The 16,500-nt window shown below is 40.1% G+C and overlaps 2 protein-coding genes across 3 annotated transcripts; one reads left to right on the top strand and one right to left on the bottom strand.

Annotated features, from left to right (window-relative positions):
• Positions 1 to 1,498: 1,498 nt before the first annotated feature.
• LOC121885539 (fucosyltransferase 7 (alpha (1,3) fucosyltransferase)) lies at positions 1,499 to 9,744 on the top strand. Of its 2 annotated transcripts, none has more exons than XM_042395084.1 (3): positions 1,499 to 1,758; positions 4,300 to 4,430; positions 6,774 to 9,744. In XM_042395084.1, exons 2-3 carry the CDS (start codon positions 4,425 to 4,427, stop codon positions 7,845 to 7,847), a joined length of 1,080 nt encoding a protein of 359 aa, XP_042251018.1. In that variant the 5' UTR covers positions 1,499 to 1,758; positions 4,300 to 4,424; the 3' UTR covers positions 7,848 to 9,744. The 2 variants fall into 2 exon arrangements, with proteins under 2 accessions (XP_042251018.1, XP_042251019.1); XM_042395085.1 differs by lacking the exon at positions 1,499 to 1,758 and adding an exon at positions 2,134 to 3,283.
• Positions 9,699 to 13,626, bottom strand: pou5f3 (POU domain, class 5, transcription factor 3). Its single transcript, XM_042395083.1, has 5 exons — positions 12,484 to 13,626; positions 12,274 to 12,385; positions 11,706 to 11,836; positions 11,157 to 11,321; positions 9,699 to 11,067 (listed from the first exon to the last, which is right to left on the bottom strand). The coding sequence occupies exons 1-5, from the start codon at positions 13,246 to 13,248 to the stop codon at positions 10,810 to 10,812; spliced, it is 1,431 nt and encodes a 476-aa protein (XP_042251017.1). The 5' UTR covers positions 13,249 to 13,626; the 3' UTR covers positions 9,699 to 10,809.
• Positions 13,627 to 16,500: the final 2,874 nt, after the last annotated feature.

The raw sequence follows: 16,500 nt of genomic DNA on the forward strand, positions 1-16,500 counted from the left end.
AACAATGTGTAAAAGGAGTTAAATACTATGTTGAAAGAATATTTACATTGAGTGTATCAGGGTAGTATCAGGGAGAGTGAGTGAATGGGTTCCCTAACTTGGGGGCCTGCAGGATGAGAGCTTCTGATAATTATAATAATAATGTAATATTTAACTTTATTCATCCAGAATGAACTTTTTGTGCTCAAGATTGTCAATATAACTACTAAAAATCAATACATACAAACCACTGATAGACTGACTGTTCATACATTCAATGCATCAGTCTTATTCTGTAGCAGACTTCCCTCTTGTGGTCTATTAATATATTACATATAGCATAACTGAGCACATGGCATTAACTCTGAAACTGCATTTCAAGATATGGATAGAACAAGATTTTAATAGACAATGCAGAGTAAGTTGATACACAGATAATTTAGTCTCTAAAGCATGTTTGCTCACTCATTTCCTCTTAATTCAGTTATAAGATAAAAGATACAAAAATTTTAATAAACTATATATTTTAACCCATAAGAACCCATGGTGATACAGGTGTCGCCAACCCTTTCAATGTTCTGGAAAATTCCTTATACAGCTTTATCTTTGATTTTAACTCATGAAGTCCCTAAGTGACATCTACTGAACATCCTGGTGCAGTCATGTGACAATGTGTGAATCTGTGTACCCATGACATCACTTCAAAAATGGCAGTGTGCCTGGTCAGCAAATGTGACAGAACTAGCTAATTTTAAAAGGCTTGTTTTTTGTTACTAAAGGTAGGTTTCAACCCATTTAACAATTCTGATGCTTTAATAAGATGTCCTGTATTACATTTAACCTGTTCTGACCACATTTCTTGAACAAATTGATATAAAACAAGTTAGGAAATATCGTTATGACATATATGTTACATTACAGATCTTTGAAAAATCAGAAATGTGTTCCTTGTGGTCCATTTGGTCTGTTTTATATTCCCCAGAATTTTCCTTTAAGGAGAAATAGGTCCGGGTTCTTATGGGTTAATATTAGTTTCCTCTGAGTAGAAAAAACATATGACCTGAGCTGAAACATAATCAGAATGAAACACGTAATTACACATAATTAATCTAGATAAATATTTTGGTGTGCCACTTCCTCCTGCTGATACATGTGCTTTCTCATGCACCTACTGTATCGACCTGCATGTACATCCCCTTCAACTAGCTTAAACTAGTTTGAGAGTTTAAGTGAAAGATTTTAGCTTAGAGATCTTTGTGTCCAATCTAATGGCATTAAAAAGACCAGAAACTAATCAGAGGAGCAAAAAACATGAACCACACATGCATGCAGTCATTACAAAAACAAACAAACAAACAAAATAAACCCATTTTTTGGTGTTGAAATAATTTTTCTATCATCTACACAATCGAGTTGCCTCCCAGATCACTCATTTGGTAATGCCATCCCCCTTGTGTAATCTCCTCATGTTCACCACTTCCTCTTTTCTGATCACACCCTCAGTTTTTCTTGTCAAAGAGACAAAAAATATTACATTTACTGGAAAATAGGAATTAAAGAGCATGTGTGAGGGCAGAGAGGGTGGGAGCATGTTACACAATACTGATAATTAAATCCTGACCATCTTTCAGAAAGCCACTCCTCAGCTTCCTTGAAGAGGACTGCATCTTGGTTTTCAAGCTCTTAAATCTCGTATCACATTTCTATCAGCGGCAACCAAAAATGGTATCGGTGGTAACTGAGGACGGTGCCCAGACCACTTTCGTCTTTCATCATCAGGTTTGTGGAGAACACTTAGCGATTTTCTCTGTCGTGTGTTCTAATTTCTGAATTATGTTATTTTTACATATTTTTTCTATTTGTTGAAGTAAAAAAGAAAATCTGTATGTAAAACATTCAGGGATGAAAGTTGCTATATATATGTATGTATGTATGGCATTTGTACTTTCTAACGCCCTACAACTGTTGGTGAGGTGAACAATATCACTGCCAAAAAATCTTTCACCACATCCTGTCTTAAAGTCTCAACTGTATAGGTGCTCACTTGAACATGACTGATTGTGAGTTATAATATCTATTTTAATATCTAGTGTGTCAAATATTAGGATAGTTTTATGATTCTGTAACATTTATGTCTTCATCTCTCACCTATGCTGGAAGATATTCTGGTTATTTTATTCAGAAACAGTATGGATGACACTGCATGGCTGTGCAACAGTGCGTAACAGAAACAACACTTTCTCAATCTCACATGTTGTTTTAAGTAGAGATGTAAGCCTCCAAAGAATAGGTGCCATTGGTAAAGTCTATTTTTAAACTTTCTTTGTGATTTGAAATATGATGCCTCGGTTTTGCTCTCTGTTTGGTTTTGTGTAGTTTAACAACTGGATTCTGCTCACGTTGCTATGTTGCAAGCTGCTCTCTACATTTATCCCGTTGCACATAGTTTACAAAGGCATGACAGTAGGATGTTGTTTTAACATAATGATAAAAATGTGGATAATGATGGTAGATTGTGACGTGATGGGATATTTATTTAGCTTGCTCCCCTGTGAAACTGTGCAGTGCAAATCTGAATCTGAAGTTGGTTAAAGCAATATTAGCCTGTAAGCCTCCAATATGCAGCAACAGCAGTAACATCATTAGTAAGTTAGCCTCTTAAGGATAAAACAGCAACCGAATCATAATGCACATCTTCCTAGTTCTATGATTTTAGACAGAAAAGTCTAAAAGAAAAAATGATTTCTCCATGGCATTATTAAATTAGACATTAGAACCAACAGAAAATTTGAATTTTGAGGTCATATCCAAATCAATAAAGTCCACATAAAGTATGAGACTGGAAAAGGCATACCCTAATGAAATAAGAGACATAAAGAGGATCCATGATATCTCAAAAGATATGTCCAAAGGTTTGTACACTAGTTGAATCAATATGTGTAATTACGTAATTTTATACAATTATATATACAGTATATAACAAAACTGACTACACCCATGTGCAATATCACTAAAATGTTAAATGATTCAACATCATATCATCTTACAATAATTGTAGTACTGTCAGGGTGAAGTGTAGGCTATTTGATCTTATTTATAATGAAAAACAAACAGGTTAAATTGAAAATACAAGCCTCAAAGTACAACCTCAATGCAATAAAATGAGTACACCTGTGACCACTGAAACGAAAGTGATTACACCTGTGACTTCCAGTTAAGACTATTTGCCTGAACAAGATTATAAAAGAACCTGTGAACACCACAACTTTCTCAGTTTCGGTAAATTGCAATTCGGCTCCACATGGTAAGGAATTGCCTGAATAAGTAAGAAACCAAATTGTGAGACTTCATAAAGATGGGAGAGGGTACAAGATCATCAGTAGGCTACTGAACAGAAGCCAAAACACAGTTGCAGCAGTGGTGAGGAGGTACAGGAGGACCCATACTGTACTACCAATAATAGAAGGTGCAGTGGCCGTCCTCAAAAAATGATGGCACGCACAATTAGCTATTCACGCAACCTTGCACTGAAAAACAGATGGGTAAATGCTTCTGACTTGGCACAAGGATTATCTGTGGAAATTGGTGTTTCAGTGAGTGCTCAGACAGTGCAAAGGACATTGCATGAAGCCAACCTCTACGGATGACGACCAAAAAGAAAACCATTGCTCACAAAACGGCATGAAACTGCAAGATCAAACCTTTCCAAAGAACATGAAAAGTAACCTGATGAATATTGGCAGCACACTCTTTGGTCAATGAAACCAAAATATATTTGTTTGGATCAGATGGGGTCCAGCATGTTTGGTGTGGACCCGGCCAGGACTACCACAGTGACTGCATGGTGTTTATATGATTATGTATAATACATATATTTGTCAGACTTTTTGCTGTTTTTTTTCTCTTTCATGCATACATACACCAAAACATTTTTTGCCAAAATATCTGCTATTTAGTTTTGTAGTACTCTGTGTGCTTTGTGTTTCTCACATCCTGCTTGAGTCGTCATTAGTTCCCTATTTTGCACTGTCCAGTTGTAGGTCTTTTTTATTGACTTGCACAAAGTAAAACTATAGTTTCAAATCCACACTCTTCTGTTCATCTTTATGATTTTACATTTCATAATATTTTCTCCAATGGGGATAAACACCTACACTACCTCTCCTTAGACATTATAGGAAAGATGATCAGGTTGCCAGGTAACAAAACTCATGAAATGTATTTCATGGACTGATTATAAAGTGATGTCAATGGATGTTTTCTAGCTTCGGCTACAGCATTTATGACTTTCATTTTCATAGTCTTTTTTTGTCCATTCAGAAAAAAGGAAGCTTACGCAAACTTCTGTTGAGAGGTGGCTGAGCAGAGAGGTGTCACACTTTCTCATTTGAGTCCATTGTGGCAAGTCGTCCTCATGCTGGGAGTCACAGGCTGAATGAGTGAACATGATGGTGAGTCCTCATTATGATCATCATTGTCCCAGAAGATTTTCATAAATTGTATAGAAATTGCATCTAAAATCCTTTAGCTTCAAGCTTACTTTCAAGTGTTTGTCTCTGCAGCTTTTCTGGTAATTTCTGGTACTTTTAGGGCTGGTTAGTCAGTTACAGACACATCTGATGTCTACACAGACACTGTAGAACAAACCCGTGCATGGCTTGTATAAAAAGGATGTTTTCAACCATCTGTTGGTCTGGGGAAATTTACTTGGTTTTCACAGTTTTTATTTCACTTTTCAAAGGGAAAAAAAGAGAGAGAGATGATAACATACAACCTACTATTCCATTCTGTTAATATTTTCAAATGTGAATTATTGTCTTGAATTTGTGGTGTTCATTGCATCAAATGATGCTCATATGTGTTAGTAGGCTATATGTAAAGACATGCACATCTTTGCACACCTAAAAGAGTGAACTCTAAACGGATACGTAGGATCAACTTCTTTAGATAACTAGAGTAATTCATTATGTTTTTATTAATTTGTTTATGTATGATAGATGACAAACAAATGCACTGTTGGAAAATCTCATAAAGTTAATGAGATAAAACATCAGAGGTAAAATGACCCGTTGTTACTTATCTGCATTTATTGTTAAAGGACCATTCCAGTGTGTTTGCACGTTCTAGCCGCTTAAAGAACGGGTTCACAATTATTCAAGATCCCTTCATAATACACTTACCATGTAAGTGATGGGGGCCCTCTTTCAATGTTCATACGGATACTTGACTACTGTTTTAAGACAGACTTGAAAAATTGTGAATCCTTTAACTATAAACAGAGATGTTGAGCCCATTTAACTTGATGTGTTCCCTCAAATATTTGAGATTGGATTGTTCTAGAAATAATTAAATTTATTTTCACAATAACTATTTTTAATTGGCCTCAATAATATAGTATATGAACAAAAGTTGCTTTTTTGTATTTAACTCAGCCTACTGTACGTAGATCCCCGCTAGAAAGCACTATGTAGTTCCAGCAGAGCTCAGCTGCACTTGTCGAAATAGTATACTGTTTCAAAATGAAGTTGTATTTTCCACAGTTTGAGGTATGAAAAACAATCTCATCTCATACCATGAAACACTATGACTTGAATTAATTTGTAAATTAATTAACATTATTGTTAGCTTGTTGGCCTTTGCTATTATTATTAGCTAAATATAGTTTTTGTCAAAACAAATTTACTGCACTGAAATTCGGCCTACAAAACAGGGGATGGACAAAAGAGATTTTTTAGAGTAAAGAGCTAAACACTCAAGTGTCATAGCAGCCGCAGCTGTGAACAGTAGCTTATTCATATTGAAACTGTGCCAACCTTAAAAAAAAAGGACTGCATGCGCCCCTGACTATAAATCATGTAACATATAAATAATATTTTTGACAACTGTTTCCTGCAGGCAGCCACTGGTTCCCATTTATTCCATTTGGGACATTTTATGCCTTTATTGACATGTTGACAGTTGATAGATGACAGGAAATGAGGGCAGAGAGATGGTGAATGACGTGCAGCAAAGATGCCTGACTCAAGCATGGCGTTGGTGCCTACACACCTTAGCACCTTCGTCACTGGAAAACACTCGGATTGATTTTAAAAGTCTGCAGTGCACTACCTCACAACAATTATAATTTCATATCATATGGAAATCATTGGAAACAAATGGATGCCTGAAATGGTGAGATTTTTATATGTTTGTATGTGTATGTATGTATGTATATATATATATATATATATATATATATGTGTGTGTGTGTGTGTATGTATGTATATATGTATACACAGAGTTAATTGGTGCTATATCAGGTTTGTACACAGCAGGCAGTTATTAGTGCTGTTGCGGTGTATTTTGAGATGTGCTGCAGGTGCTAAGCAGCAACCACCACCACAGCTGAGTGACGGAGTCAGTGGGAAAGTGACTTAGCTGATAGATACAACAGGAAGAGTCAGACTGATGATATCTGAGCAGAAGGTTTGACCTTTGGCCTCAGAAGACAAAGTCACAGCAGAGTTCAGGTTGTTGATCGTTGCTTTCATGTGTGTTGCGGCTGTAATTTCTGCAACTTTTTGCTAGACAGAACATATTCTTTTTTGTTTTTGAGCTAGTCTGTTTAGTTATTGGATATAATTTAGCCTTTAATTATTTTGTTTTTTTACCAACCGCATTGTTTTTGTATATTGATTTATATATACATATACACACACTGATGGGCCTTTAACATCTGCTTCAGACAAAAGGTAAAGCCACAAATACCTCATTGCTCCTTCATAATCCTACTTCTTAATTCCCTTTTGTTACAGGGGTGTCATAACATTAAAAATACCTTGCCCACCTCAATGAAGAAGCGCCTCCTCCTCTTCTTCTTCCTCTGTATTTCACTGCTGTGTCTTCTCAATGGATGGCCGAGAGGATTCCAGGCTATAAACCGCTCCACCTTCATTGGCTGGAACAACAGTGCAAATGTGACCATCCTGCTGTGGCACTGGCCCTTTGACAGGTCATTCAGCCTGAAGGGTGACGTGTGCTGGGACCTCTACCACATCCCCCACTGCAGACTGGTGGACCAGCGCTCCTTGTACCCAACAGCTGATGTGGTGGTGTTCCACAACAGAGAGCTGGTACAGGGGCTCCAAAAGCTGCCCTTTGACCTTCCAAGACCACAAGGCCAAAGGTGGGCCTGGATGTCCCTGGAGGCCCCTGTTCACAGTGGAAACTTGCGGCAGTTTGCAAACATCTTCAACCTCACCATGACCTACAGGAGGGATGCTGATATCCCTATTCCCTATGGCGAGCTGCAACCAAAGAAGGCTGAAGGAGGTCCGGTGGATGACATTCCTCTGAATAAGAGCTTTCTGGTCTGTTGGGTGGTCAGCAATTACAGGAGCCACTACAGGAGAAGCAAAGTGTACAATGAGCTCAGTACCATAGTTCCCGTGAAGGTTTATGGGGCTTGGACGAAGAAACCTCTCCCCTCTACAGCCCTCTTATCTACAATCTCTCGCTGTTACTTCTATTTGGCATTTGAGAACGCGATGACCAAAGATTACATCACAGAGAAGCTGTGGAGGAATGCTTACCAAGGCGGGGCGGTGCCTGTCGTCCTGGGGCCACCACCGAGTGGTTACAAAGCTGTGGCACCACCTAATTCTTTCATCCATGTAGATGAGTTTGCATCATTGAGGGACTTAGGGAAGTATCTACAGCAGCTCGCAGAGGACAAGAAACGCTACAGTGAATATTTTAACTGGAAACAAGAGTGGAGCGTAAAGCTGTACACTGACTGGAGGGAGAGATTGTGTAAGATCTGCCCACAGTACAAAAGTTTACCTCAGCAGAGGGTTTACTCAGACCTAGAGGCCTGGGTTAATAGCTAGGTTAATAGTTGCATAGCTGCAGTTAATGGTTTCACTGGTGACATTAATTCAACCACATTTTTGACACATCAGCAGAAATCATCACCACATTTTCTGATTCAGAAATAATTTGCAGCATTTTTGGCACAATTTGTCATACATTTTTTAATCAATTTTCATGTAATTGCTTTGCTAAAAAAATAAACAGGCAAACAGTCAATATCAGACCATCAGGTGCAAAATGAGGGAAAAACAATTTAAATTTTGCACAAAAAAAGAGAAATCACATTTCTGAGACTTAAGGCACCTTGTCCAAGAACAACATGCGTAAACATGTATATACTGCACACAACTGCCATGCTTTAACTATAGTCTGTGCAAAAGTTTTAGGCACTTTAGATGTTTAGATTGTTAACCATAAAGAACTATTTTCACCTACAAGAAGGACAAAGAGTGCTGCAACAGATGATTCGGTCCTCATACCTCATCTAAACACCGAGTCAGTCTGGGATTACATGAAGAGAGAGGGGCAACTGAGACGCCTAAATCCAAAGAAGAACTATGGCAAGTTCTCAAAGATGCTTGAACAAGTGACCTGCCAAGTGGCTTGAAAAACTCTGCAGGTGTACCAAGGAGAACTGGTGCTATTTTAAAGGCAAAGCGTCATCACACCAAATATTAATTTCATTTAGGTTGCTTCTGTTTACTAAACTTTGTATGATTACTGATAAATAAAAACTACTCATGACATTATTTTTGAAAGCTGATATCTGTAACACTTTATACCCAACATGTGACCTCTCTAGTGTTAAATTTAACTCAGGACATCAGATCTGCTTCAAGTTCACTGATATGAAACACAGGACCATACTGTGCAAGAACCTCCAGGCTTAAAACACAAGAAGACACCAACCACATACCATAGAACATAGTAAATAGCACTGACAGTCTCTGAGCTATTTTAAGTACATCCATTAAAGATTGCCGAGTTATTCTTGGTGGATACATTGTGGTCTAGGACGGGCCTTTAAGACATGGAGAACTTTAAAGAGATGTTTTGTTTGGGAGGTCATCTTCGATGAAATTAAAGGAAGGATCCCCAAAACATACAAAAACCAATACCGATAAATTAAAAATTAGTTTAAATGTCCTTTTCACAAATGGGAAATGGCCTCCAGCTAGACAATGATGCCATGGCTTCCTGCAAATGCAGCATAACTGCTTGTCATGAGTCTCTCTGAAGAAACATGAACAACCTTTTTCTAAAAAGCTCAACGTCCTCAAACTTGTCCAAAATAGGAAGTATTTTCAGCTACTGGAGTTTGCAGTCTTTTAGGTCAGTCTTGGCTTCTGCATAATTACATTTATTTTACTTTTCAAGCTACATTGGCCTTGTGGAGTGCACCTGTTATTAAACTACAAATGCATGACAAAACAGAATTTACTTTTGGTGGGACACAATTTACTTGATATAATACATGGGAGGAAAAGTGTATTTTCCTTGATGCAGATACATTTATGGTTTAAGGTGTTTTGAGTGAAACATCTCAGTGTAGCCAACTTTTAAATAAGTTAGAATTTAATCAATTTACAGTCTTAAGAAAATGTCACATTAAACTTGTGGCTAGAGTCAAGTCAGTAAAATTACTTCCTATATGACTAGTATAGCTTACCATTAATGTTGAATTAATGCAAAAAAAAGTACAATCAGAGACTGTTCCAGTGTTTTACTAAGACTTAAGTCATGTGGGGTATTGTCAAGGAGTTATCCTAAAAAAAAATAAAATAAAATGAAATAATTGTCATCCCAGTAAAAGTACCTTCATAAAATACAAGACCAGACATGATAAATACTCCAATGAGCACCCAGACTTGACTTTAGTATTGTGTCTTATTCAACATTTCATAAACATAAAAACCCTTGACAATAAAAACAAAAATGGAGGTGTTGAAATACAATTTGGCTCTTGACAGTAAGTCAGGTCAGTCATTATCTCACCATCATTCACCTGAGACAGTAAGAGAAAATGTTGACATTGTGCAATAAATTGGCAGATTAGCAGCTATGACACTTGTGAACAACAAAACATTTGTCACATTCTCTTAAAAAGACTTTCACCACCCCCCAACTGATGCTGAAAATATTTGCTAAAGTTGTCGATAACAATAGGACAAAATCTGGGTTCAGTATACAAATGGCACATATTTTTAAAAAGATATAATATTCAACATTACAAAAGGCACTTTGTGCAAAATCTAATGGAAAATGCATCTTAAGAGAATGTGCACATTCCATTTCAATGACAGACAGTTCAGACGATAATACTGCTGTATTCAGAGTGATGAGAAACAGTAGTACTGACCAGATTTCAGAACAGTGTGGATAATTTTCTGATTTCTTTTACATGAAAAAGATCATTTGGATGCAAAAATTGGAGCAACAAATTGAGCCATAGCTCTGTAATTGAATTTGTAATCAACTGGGTCAAGTTCATGTTTTCGGTGATTCTGAGCCATTCCTTGAATTTTGACACCATTGATTACCCAGATCTTTCCTCATCTGCACCACAGAAAACCTACCCTGCAATAACCCCCATCCTCATTCCACAACTGGACTATACTGTAGCACCAAATCTTAACTTTGCTATCGTATTAAACCTGCTGTGATTAAAGCCTATGGAATAACTTACTATGCATTATCAGAGAACACAAAAAGAAAGGCGTTTCACTTTCAGTTGAGGTTTTCCTCTCGGTTTTAGCCTCAAGTCAAAGCAGGTGTTGGTGCGAAGCTGCATCGCAGTAAGAATCCGTTGCACTACCGCAATCACCACAAGAGCCCTCTCACTTGGATTGTTTCTACCCCACGATCCATCGATATGATCGAGTGACTGGGTTTAGAGGCTCTTCTCCAGCTTGAGTTGGGGTAGGACAGAGGTGCTTGGGAAGGCAATCTGTGGTTCTGGCTGGGACTACTTGAGCGTGTCTATCCAGTCAGGTGACTAACCAGTCCAGGGTGCAGGGCTTGCTTCAGGACGTCGGGCCGATGAAGCGAGGGCATGTAGAGTGTAGGAGGAGCTCCGGGGTAGCTGGAAGCAGGGTAGCCCTGACTGGGAATGGGGGAGGGGGCCATGTTCAGAGGCGATGGACTCTGCTCGTAGTACTGGCCATCACATTCCTCATCCAGGGGCAAGGCCAGGCGCTTTCCCTTCTGTCTTCGGTTGCAGAACCAAACACGTACCACCTGCCAGCAACAGTATTTGTCATTCAACAATGCACCCAACTAGATACACATTCTTTAAAAAGGCAAACTAGTCAAGAGTTTGTACTTACATCTCTCTCCAGGCCCAGGTCATCTGAGATGTGTGTGATCTCCTGGGTGTTGGGCTTGGGACACTTGACAAAGTAGGACTCCAGAGCAGAACGCACTGCTCCCTCAAGACTGGTCCTCCTCTTCCTCTTTCTGGTGTCGACAAATACTCGCTCAATTTTGTACATCTGAGGAATCAGACATGTTGGTAAGGGTTCATGCAGACTTCAATATTCATGATGCAGCATTTTTAATCAGATGTACTTTGCAACACTAATTGGGCTCAAGCTGATACTGCACAGATTCATGGTTTGAAAGTTTTCACAGAGGTAGTCCCACTAGATGTATGTCATTAATGGAGATCAAGGTTCAATTAAGGTTTCATGATCACTAAACAGCTTTATTGTAGCCACTAGATGGCATATCACCCTTAGCAGGAACAGAGGGGACTTAGTTCAGGCTAGCTCAGCAGGACGTTAGCTGGGTCTGAAAACCCTAAGCGATCCCATAAGGCTGTGTGATCATCTGTTGTCTTGTAAACTAGTTGGCAGATGTCAGAGTTGTAGACTTACATCCTGGGGATTTTCCGAGGTCTCTGCCTCATTCAGCCATCTCTGGAGAAGGGGCTTCAGCTTGCACATGTTCTTAAAGCTCAACTGAAGAGCCTCAAAGCGGCAAATCGTCGTCTGGCTGAACATCTTACCTGCATGCACACAAACACAAAATGTCAGATATCACTTGGCAATAAACTCAGGATTGTTGACTGAGTCCCAACCTGTAATTACTGAACATATACCAAAATTTCAGGAGTTTGCTTTCTTCTGGATACCAAGAATAAACCAGGTCAGAAGCCTTTTATTAGTGATGTCCCAGTTAAAAGCTGATATGCACATCAAATGAAAGTTAAAACATGTTTTTTTTATGACTTAGAAGTACTTGTAGAATCGCTCCCAGATGACATGGTTGGCATCTCAAACTGACATTATGATTCTGGACTCAAAAGTTCTTAGATTTGCATGTGGTGTTTTTATGCCTTGTCTGGTCATAACTCTTAAAATTAGGCCTACGTAGGTTCAACAACTCTGAACTGAAAAGTGGGTACAAAATAAAGTAGTATTTCCATGTGGGAACCAAACTTACCATAAAGGTTACCCAGGGCAAGGCCAACATCAGCTTGAGTGAAACCCAAGGTGATGCGTTTGTGTTTCAGCTCCTTGGCAAACTGCTCCAGTTCTTCAGTGGAAAGGTTCTCCTGTAGAACAAGACAATTGAGAAAAACAAGCAGTTCAGGAGGATAACTTTGACACATTTGTAGAATTGGAGATATGAATTCAATGACTATGTCCTTACCTCCTCGGAGTCGCTGCACCCTCCGCTGGAGGACCCGCTGCTCCGTGTGGAGGAGGCCGGGTTCTGCGTCTGGGGCCCGGTGGCAGCCTGGGTTGTGTTCACGCTGAAAAACGCGTTCCCTGGAAGCCCGCTGCTTGGGGGTGAGGGGGACATAGATGGGGAAGATGCGGAGGATGTTGAGGGGTTTTGATTATTGCTGCCGGGTGGTGTGATATGGGTGATCCCGGGCCAGAAGGACGGGTTCCAGGCCGTAGAGTAGAAGACTCCTTGGGGCATGGCGGCGGAGGTCGGCGGTGTCGGGTACTGCTGGACCTTTACCTCCGTTGAGTAATCATCCCCGGTGTCCTTCTCGGTCTTTATTTCGGGCAATTTAATTTGCTCCCGGGTCTCGGCGATGGGGGGACTCAGGTTTGTGGGCTGGGTGGCTGCTGTTACACCGGGTACCTGGCCGGTGTACTCGGGCGCAGCGAAGGGATACCAGTGCTTGGGTTGCCCAAACTCCCCAGCCTGTAGGTCAGATCCCCTGTAGTCACTGGCGACGGGTGGGAACGGGAAAAAGGTCTGCGCGGATGCCGATGTGATGCCACTGTAAGCGGTTTTGTTGTAGAGGACGCTCGGGTCTGGCAGCATGCCGTGAGGAAGCTGGAATGACGCAGCGCCGCCCAAACTCTCCTGACTCAAAACCTGGGCGCAATGGTTGGCCCGGCTGAAGTCATACGGCCGGCTTTGGCACTCTGAAACAGGACTCTGCGATCTCTCAGACATCTTGAGGACGGTGTGAAGGCCTACGTGCGCATCCAAAACTGCAAAATAACTTACTGGCTATTTAAAAATACTTGGGCGGTGGTTGATTTTAAACCTGCTCATCCGTTTCAAGTTGACGCACAAACCAAAGAGGGATGGGAGATGAAGGAACTCTCCAGAAATAAACCAGCGCCAGTCCAGAAAAAAGTCCTCTTTTGGAGAAATTGTGCAAAAATGTAGGCCTAAGTAGTTGCGGTTTTGGTGCACCATAACCACCAATACACCTCCGGCTTACTCCATGAAGTCCTGTCTTTAACACCTCACCTTCAAGCTCAAATGCCACTCTCCTGCCCCGGCTCCACAGGTTTTCCTAATCACAGCTGCGGGTGTTGGAGATCGCCTCGTCTCTTCGCCCATTGGCTGGCGCAGACAATTGCGCACAGCTGATGGTGAATTTGTGAATGACCTTGATTGTTCCCAAAGTAGTGGGCGTGATTTCACATAAACGTTGAGCCATTTTTTTGCAGCAGACTGAAAACAATGTTTTCATCCTTTCAACTGAATTTAAAATAACATAAAAAATACTAATAATTCAACAAGTATATTTAAAAGGTATATTTACAATGCTAAACAGGCACGGGTCACTACTCCTGTAAATACATACTGTAACACTATAACATGCTCACCTCATACATGAATTATAATGCTCGGTTTGCTTAAATTATTCCCCTTTAAAGAGATGGCTTTGATATTAAAATCCCTGTGATTGAGGCTTCATTCAGTCCATTTTAATCACTAACATTTAAACCAAATAAAATAAATTGACATTGCAATCCTGAATAATTGGGATAAAACAAATCAACTTCATTAGTCAGGCCTTATCTTGTAATTTATGCAATACATTAATGACGGACAGGAAAATGCTTTAGGTTACTTGAAATTGTTTATAAATGTAAAATCATAAGATATTCAGGTGAAATTTATACCCATGGTAGCAGATAAAGTTGAAGCGGACCCCACATGACGTCTTCCGATCTCAGTTCCTTTTTTAATTTTTTTTACCAACTAGTAGGTTTTTCTTAGGCCTGTTTAAGTGTTTTAGTGTATTGGAAACTTCTGTAGGAATTTGATTCTTTCATGTCAGACAAAGCATTTTTTGCGCTTCTGTTAAGTAAAAAAGAAATTGAGTCTCATCTTCCTTTGTCAAGATGAATATTTGTACAGTACAGCTCTAAGGTTGCCATCAAAAAGTTGTCAGTGTCATAAATAAAACTGGATTTTGGATATAAGTGAAATTTTGGCTACTTGGATTCTGGATTTCCTGCCAGACTGGAAATGGGTGAAAAGTTGGGAGGTAAATCATAAAACCTCCAACAGCATTCAGGTGAACTTCTCCCATTCACCCTCGATCGGTGGCCATTCAAAAGTCTGGATGGGCCGGAGCATCGGTGCAGATGCGCTCCCCCAGTGCGAGTCGTTGGCCGCAGATTGCGGCAGGAAGACGCACTGCGGGAAAGGAGAGGGGGTGCCATTGTACGACCTGGCCCCGGGGCACCCCGTGGATTTCAGATCCCGAGTTGCGATGGTCGACCATTAGCTCCTTTTCAGATTGGAACAATAAGTCTCAACCCTTTGATTCCGCCCCACACCCACCTCCTCCCCCCCATGTCCTCTGAAACAAACACTAGTGCTGTAGTTTCACTCTGGTCTGCAGGTCCGGAGCTTCACTGAGGGCGAGTATCTTGGCATCCAGTCTGATACGGCCTAAAGGCTCCAAAACAGGTCTGAGGAGCAAGAAGTTGTCTGCAGGTGCAAGGTCCAAGATGTGTTTTCTGTTTACACCCTTCTCGATTTTATTTTGCATTGTGGCCCTTTATAATGAAATGATATCTGACTGGTGAACAATCCAATTTAATAATGATGCAACATTTGCAGATTCTGCTATTTAATTACTCATCAGAGGAGGCTTACAAGCATAAAAACATATTTCACAAGAAAAAGTGGAATGTGATAATAAAGACATCTCGCAGAATTTTGTTACACCTCAAACTTATTTCATGGCGTCCACAGGCTGAGAATTACAGGGATTGAATATGGGCAAAATTTCTCCTCCTGAACCTCAAACATCAGCTCATATTACACTATCATCAGAGGACCAGCACTCTCGTTGCCCTCTTAGATACAAAGCCATTTAGGTCCAGGACCAGGGGAACCTCGAGGAGGCACAAGAGCTGGTCAATAGCTTAAAAGGCATCAAACCCCAACCATACAAGCATTGTCCCGGGCCATGGACTTGGGAGAATAATTGTCATGCAAAAGACAGACAGCAAGAGAGATAGTAGACTTTAGGCAGGGCTTCAGAGAGAAAGGGACAGCAGAGGAGCACAGAGCTCTCAGGGTGTCCAAGGGATAGGGGGCGGGGGGGCAGTGTTGAATAGCCTGGTACAGTGAGGAGGAGATGTGTGATGTGTGAGGGGAGTATCTGGGGATTTAGTTGAACCCCCCTCCCCAAATGTCTCAGATCTTGTCTTTAGTTCTTTTCAAGTGGCCTCTTCAAGACACCTCAGAGATCTGCTCGCTGCTCGCAGGGCCTGTCCAGCCAAACAGAAACAGGGAGAAAGTCTGAGACAAAAGAAAGCCTGTTGATACTACAGCAGTGAAGAGAAAACTACCTCTAATTTGAGCAATTTGACCAAAACAAACCCCAAAGTATTTTGTTTATATTTCATTGATTGCTCATTAAAATCATTGCTCCTCTTTATTTTTCTTCTATCACTGCAGGCTATGCACATGTAAAGAAAAGCAATACTGGATGTCTTAATTATTGAGCAAATTCCCCTCATATTATTGCTTATTGGTCCTGCAGTTTAGTTTTTTTTCCCATAGAAATGTGGCTGTGACTTTGTGATTAAAACAACACCCTAAATCTAGAAAATAATGGTTGCAATGATTTAAAAAGTAATCATCTCTAAAGTTCAGATAAATGTGGTTTTATCCTCTCTTTCTTTCTTTTCAACCCACAGTCTTCCATTTGAGGATGTATGAGTTTGCATGAGTCTACACACGTGAAAGCAGTCAGTTGATCTGTGGTTGCAGACAGAGTTTCATATAACGGTTTATGTTTTAAATGAATAAGCACTTCTTGTAAGATCTATTTATCCTTCCTGTTATGAGTGCTAGGAATTGCAAGTTATAAAAAACTTGTGAAAGATGTTATTACAATCTAGCCAACCTTCTCCTACAATATGACTGAAAGGCCATTTTACTGCTGTA

This window comes from Thunnus maccoyii, chromosome 19 (assembly GCF_910596095.1).
Source record: "Thunnus maccoyii chromosome 19, fThuMac1.1, whole genome shotgun sequence".
In the NCBI taxonomy this organism is placed as follows: Eukaryota; Metazoa; Chordata; class Actinopteri; order Scombriformes; family Scombridae; genus Thunnus; species Thunnus maccoyii.

Excerpts from the sequence above, each read along its gene's own strand:
- pou5f3 (XM_042395083.1), bottom strand. The coding sequence starts at position 13,248 with ATGTCTGAGAGATCGCAGAGTCCTGTTTCAGAGTGCCAAAGCCGGCCG. Across the intron at positions 12,386-12,483 it reads GGTGCAGCGACTCCGAGGAG|GAGAACCTTTCCACTGAAGA; the intron begins GTAAGGACATAG and ends CTTGTTCTACAG. Across the intron at positions 11,322-11,705 it reads CCTCGGAAAATCCCCAGGAT|ATGTACAAAATTGAGCGAGT; the intron begins GTAAGTCTACAA and ends CTGATTCCTCAG.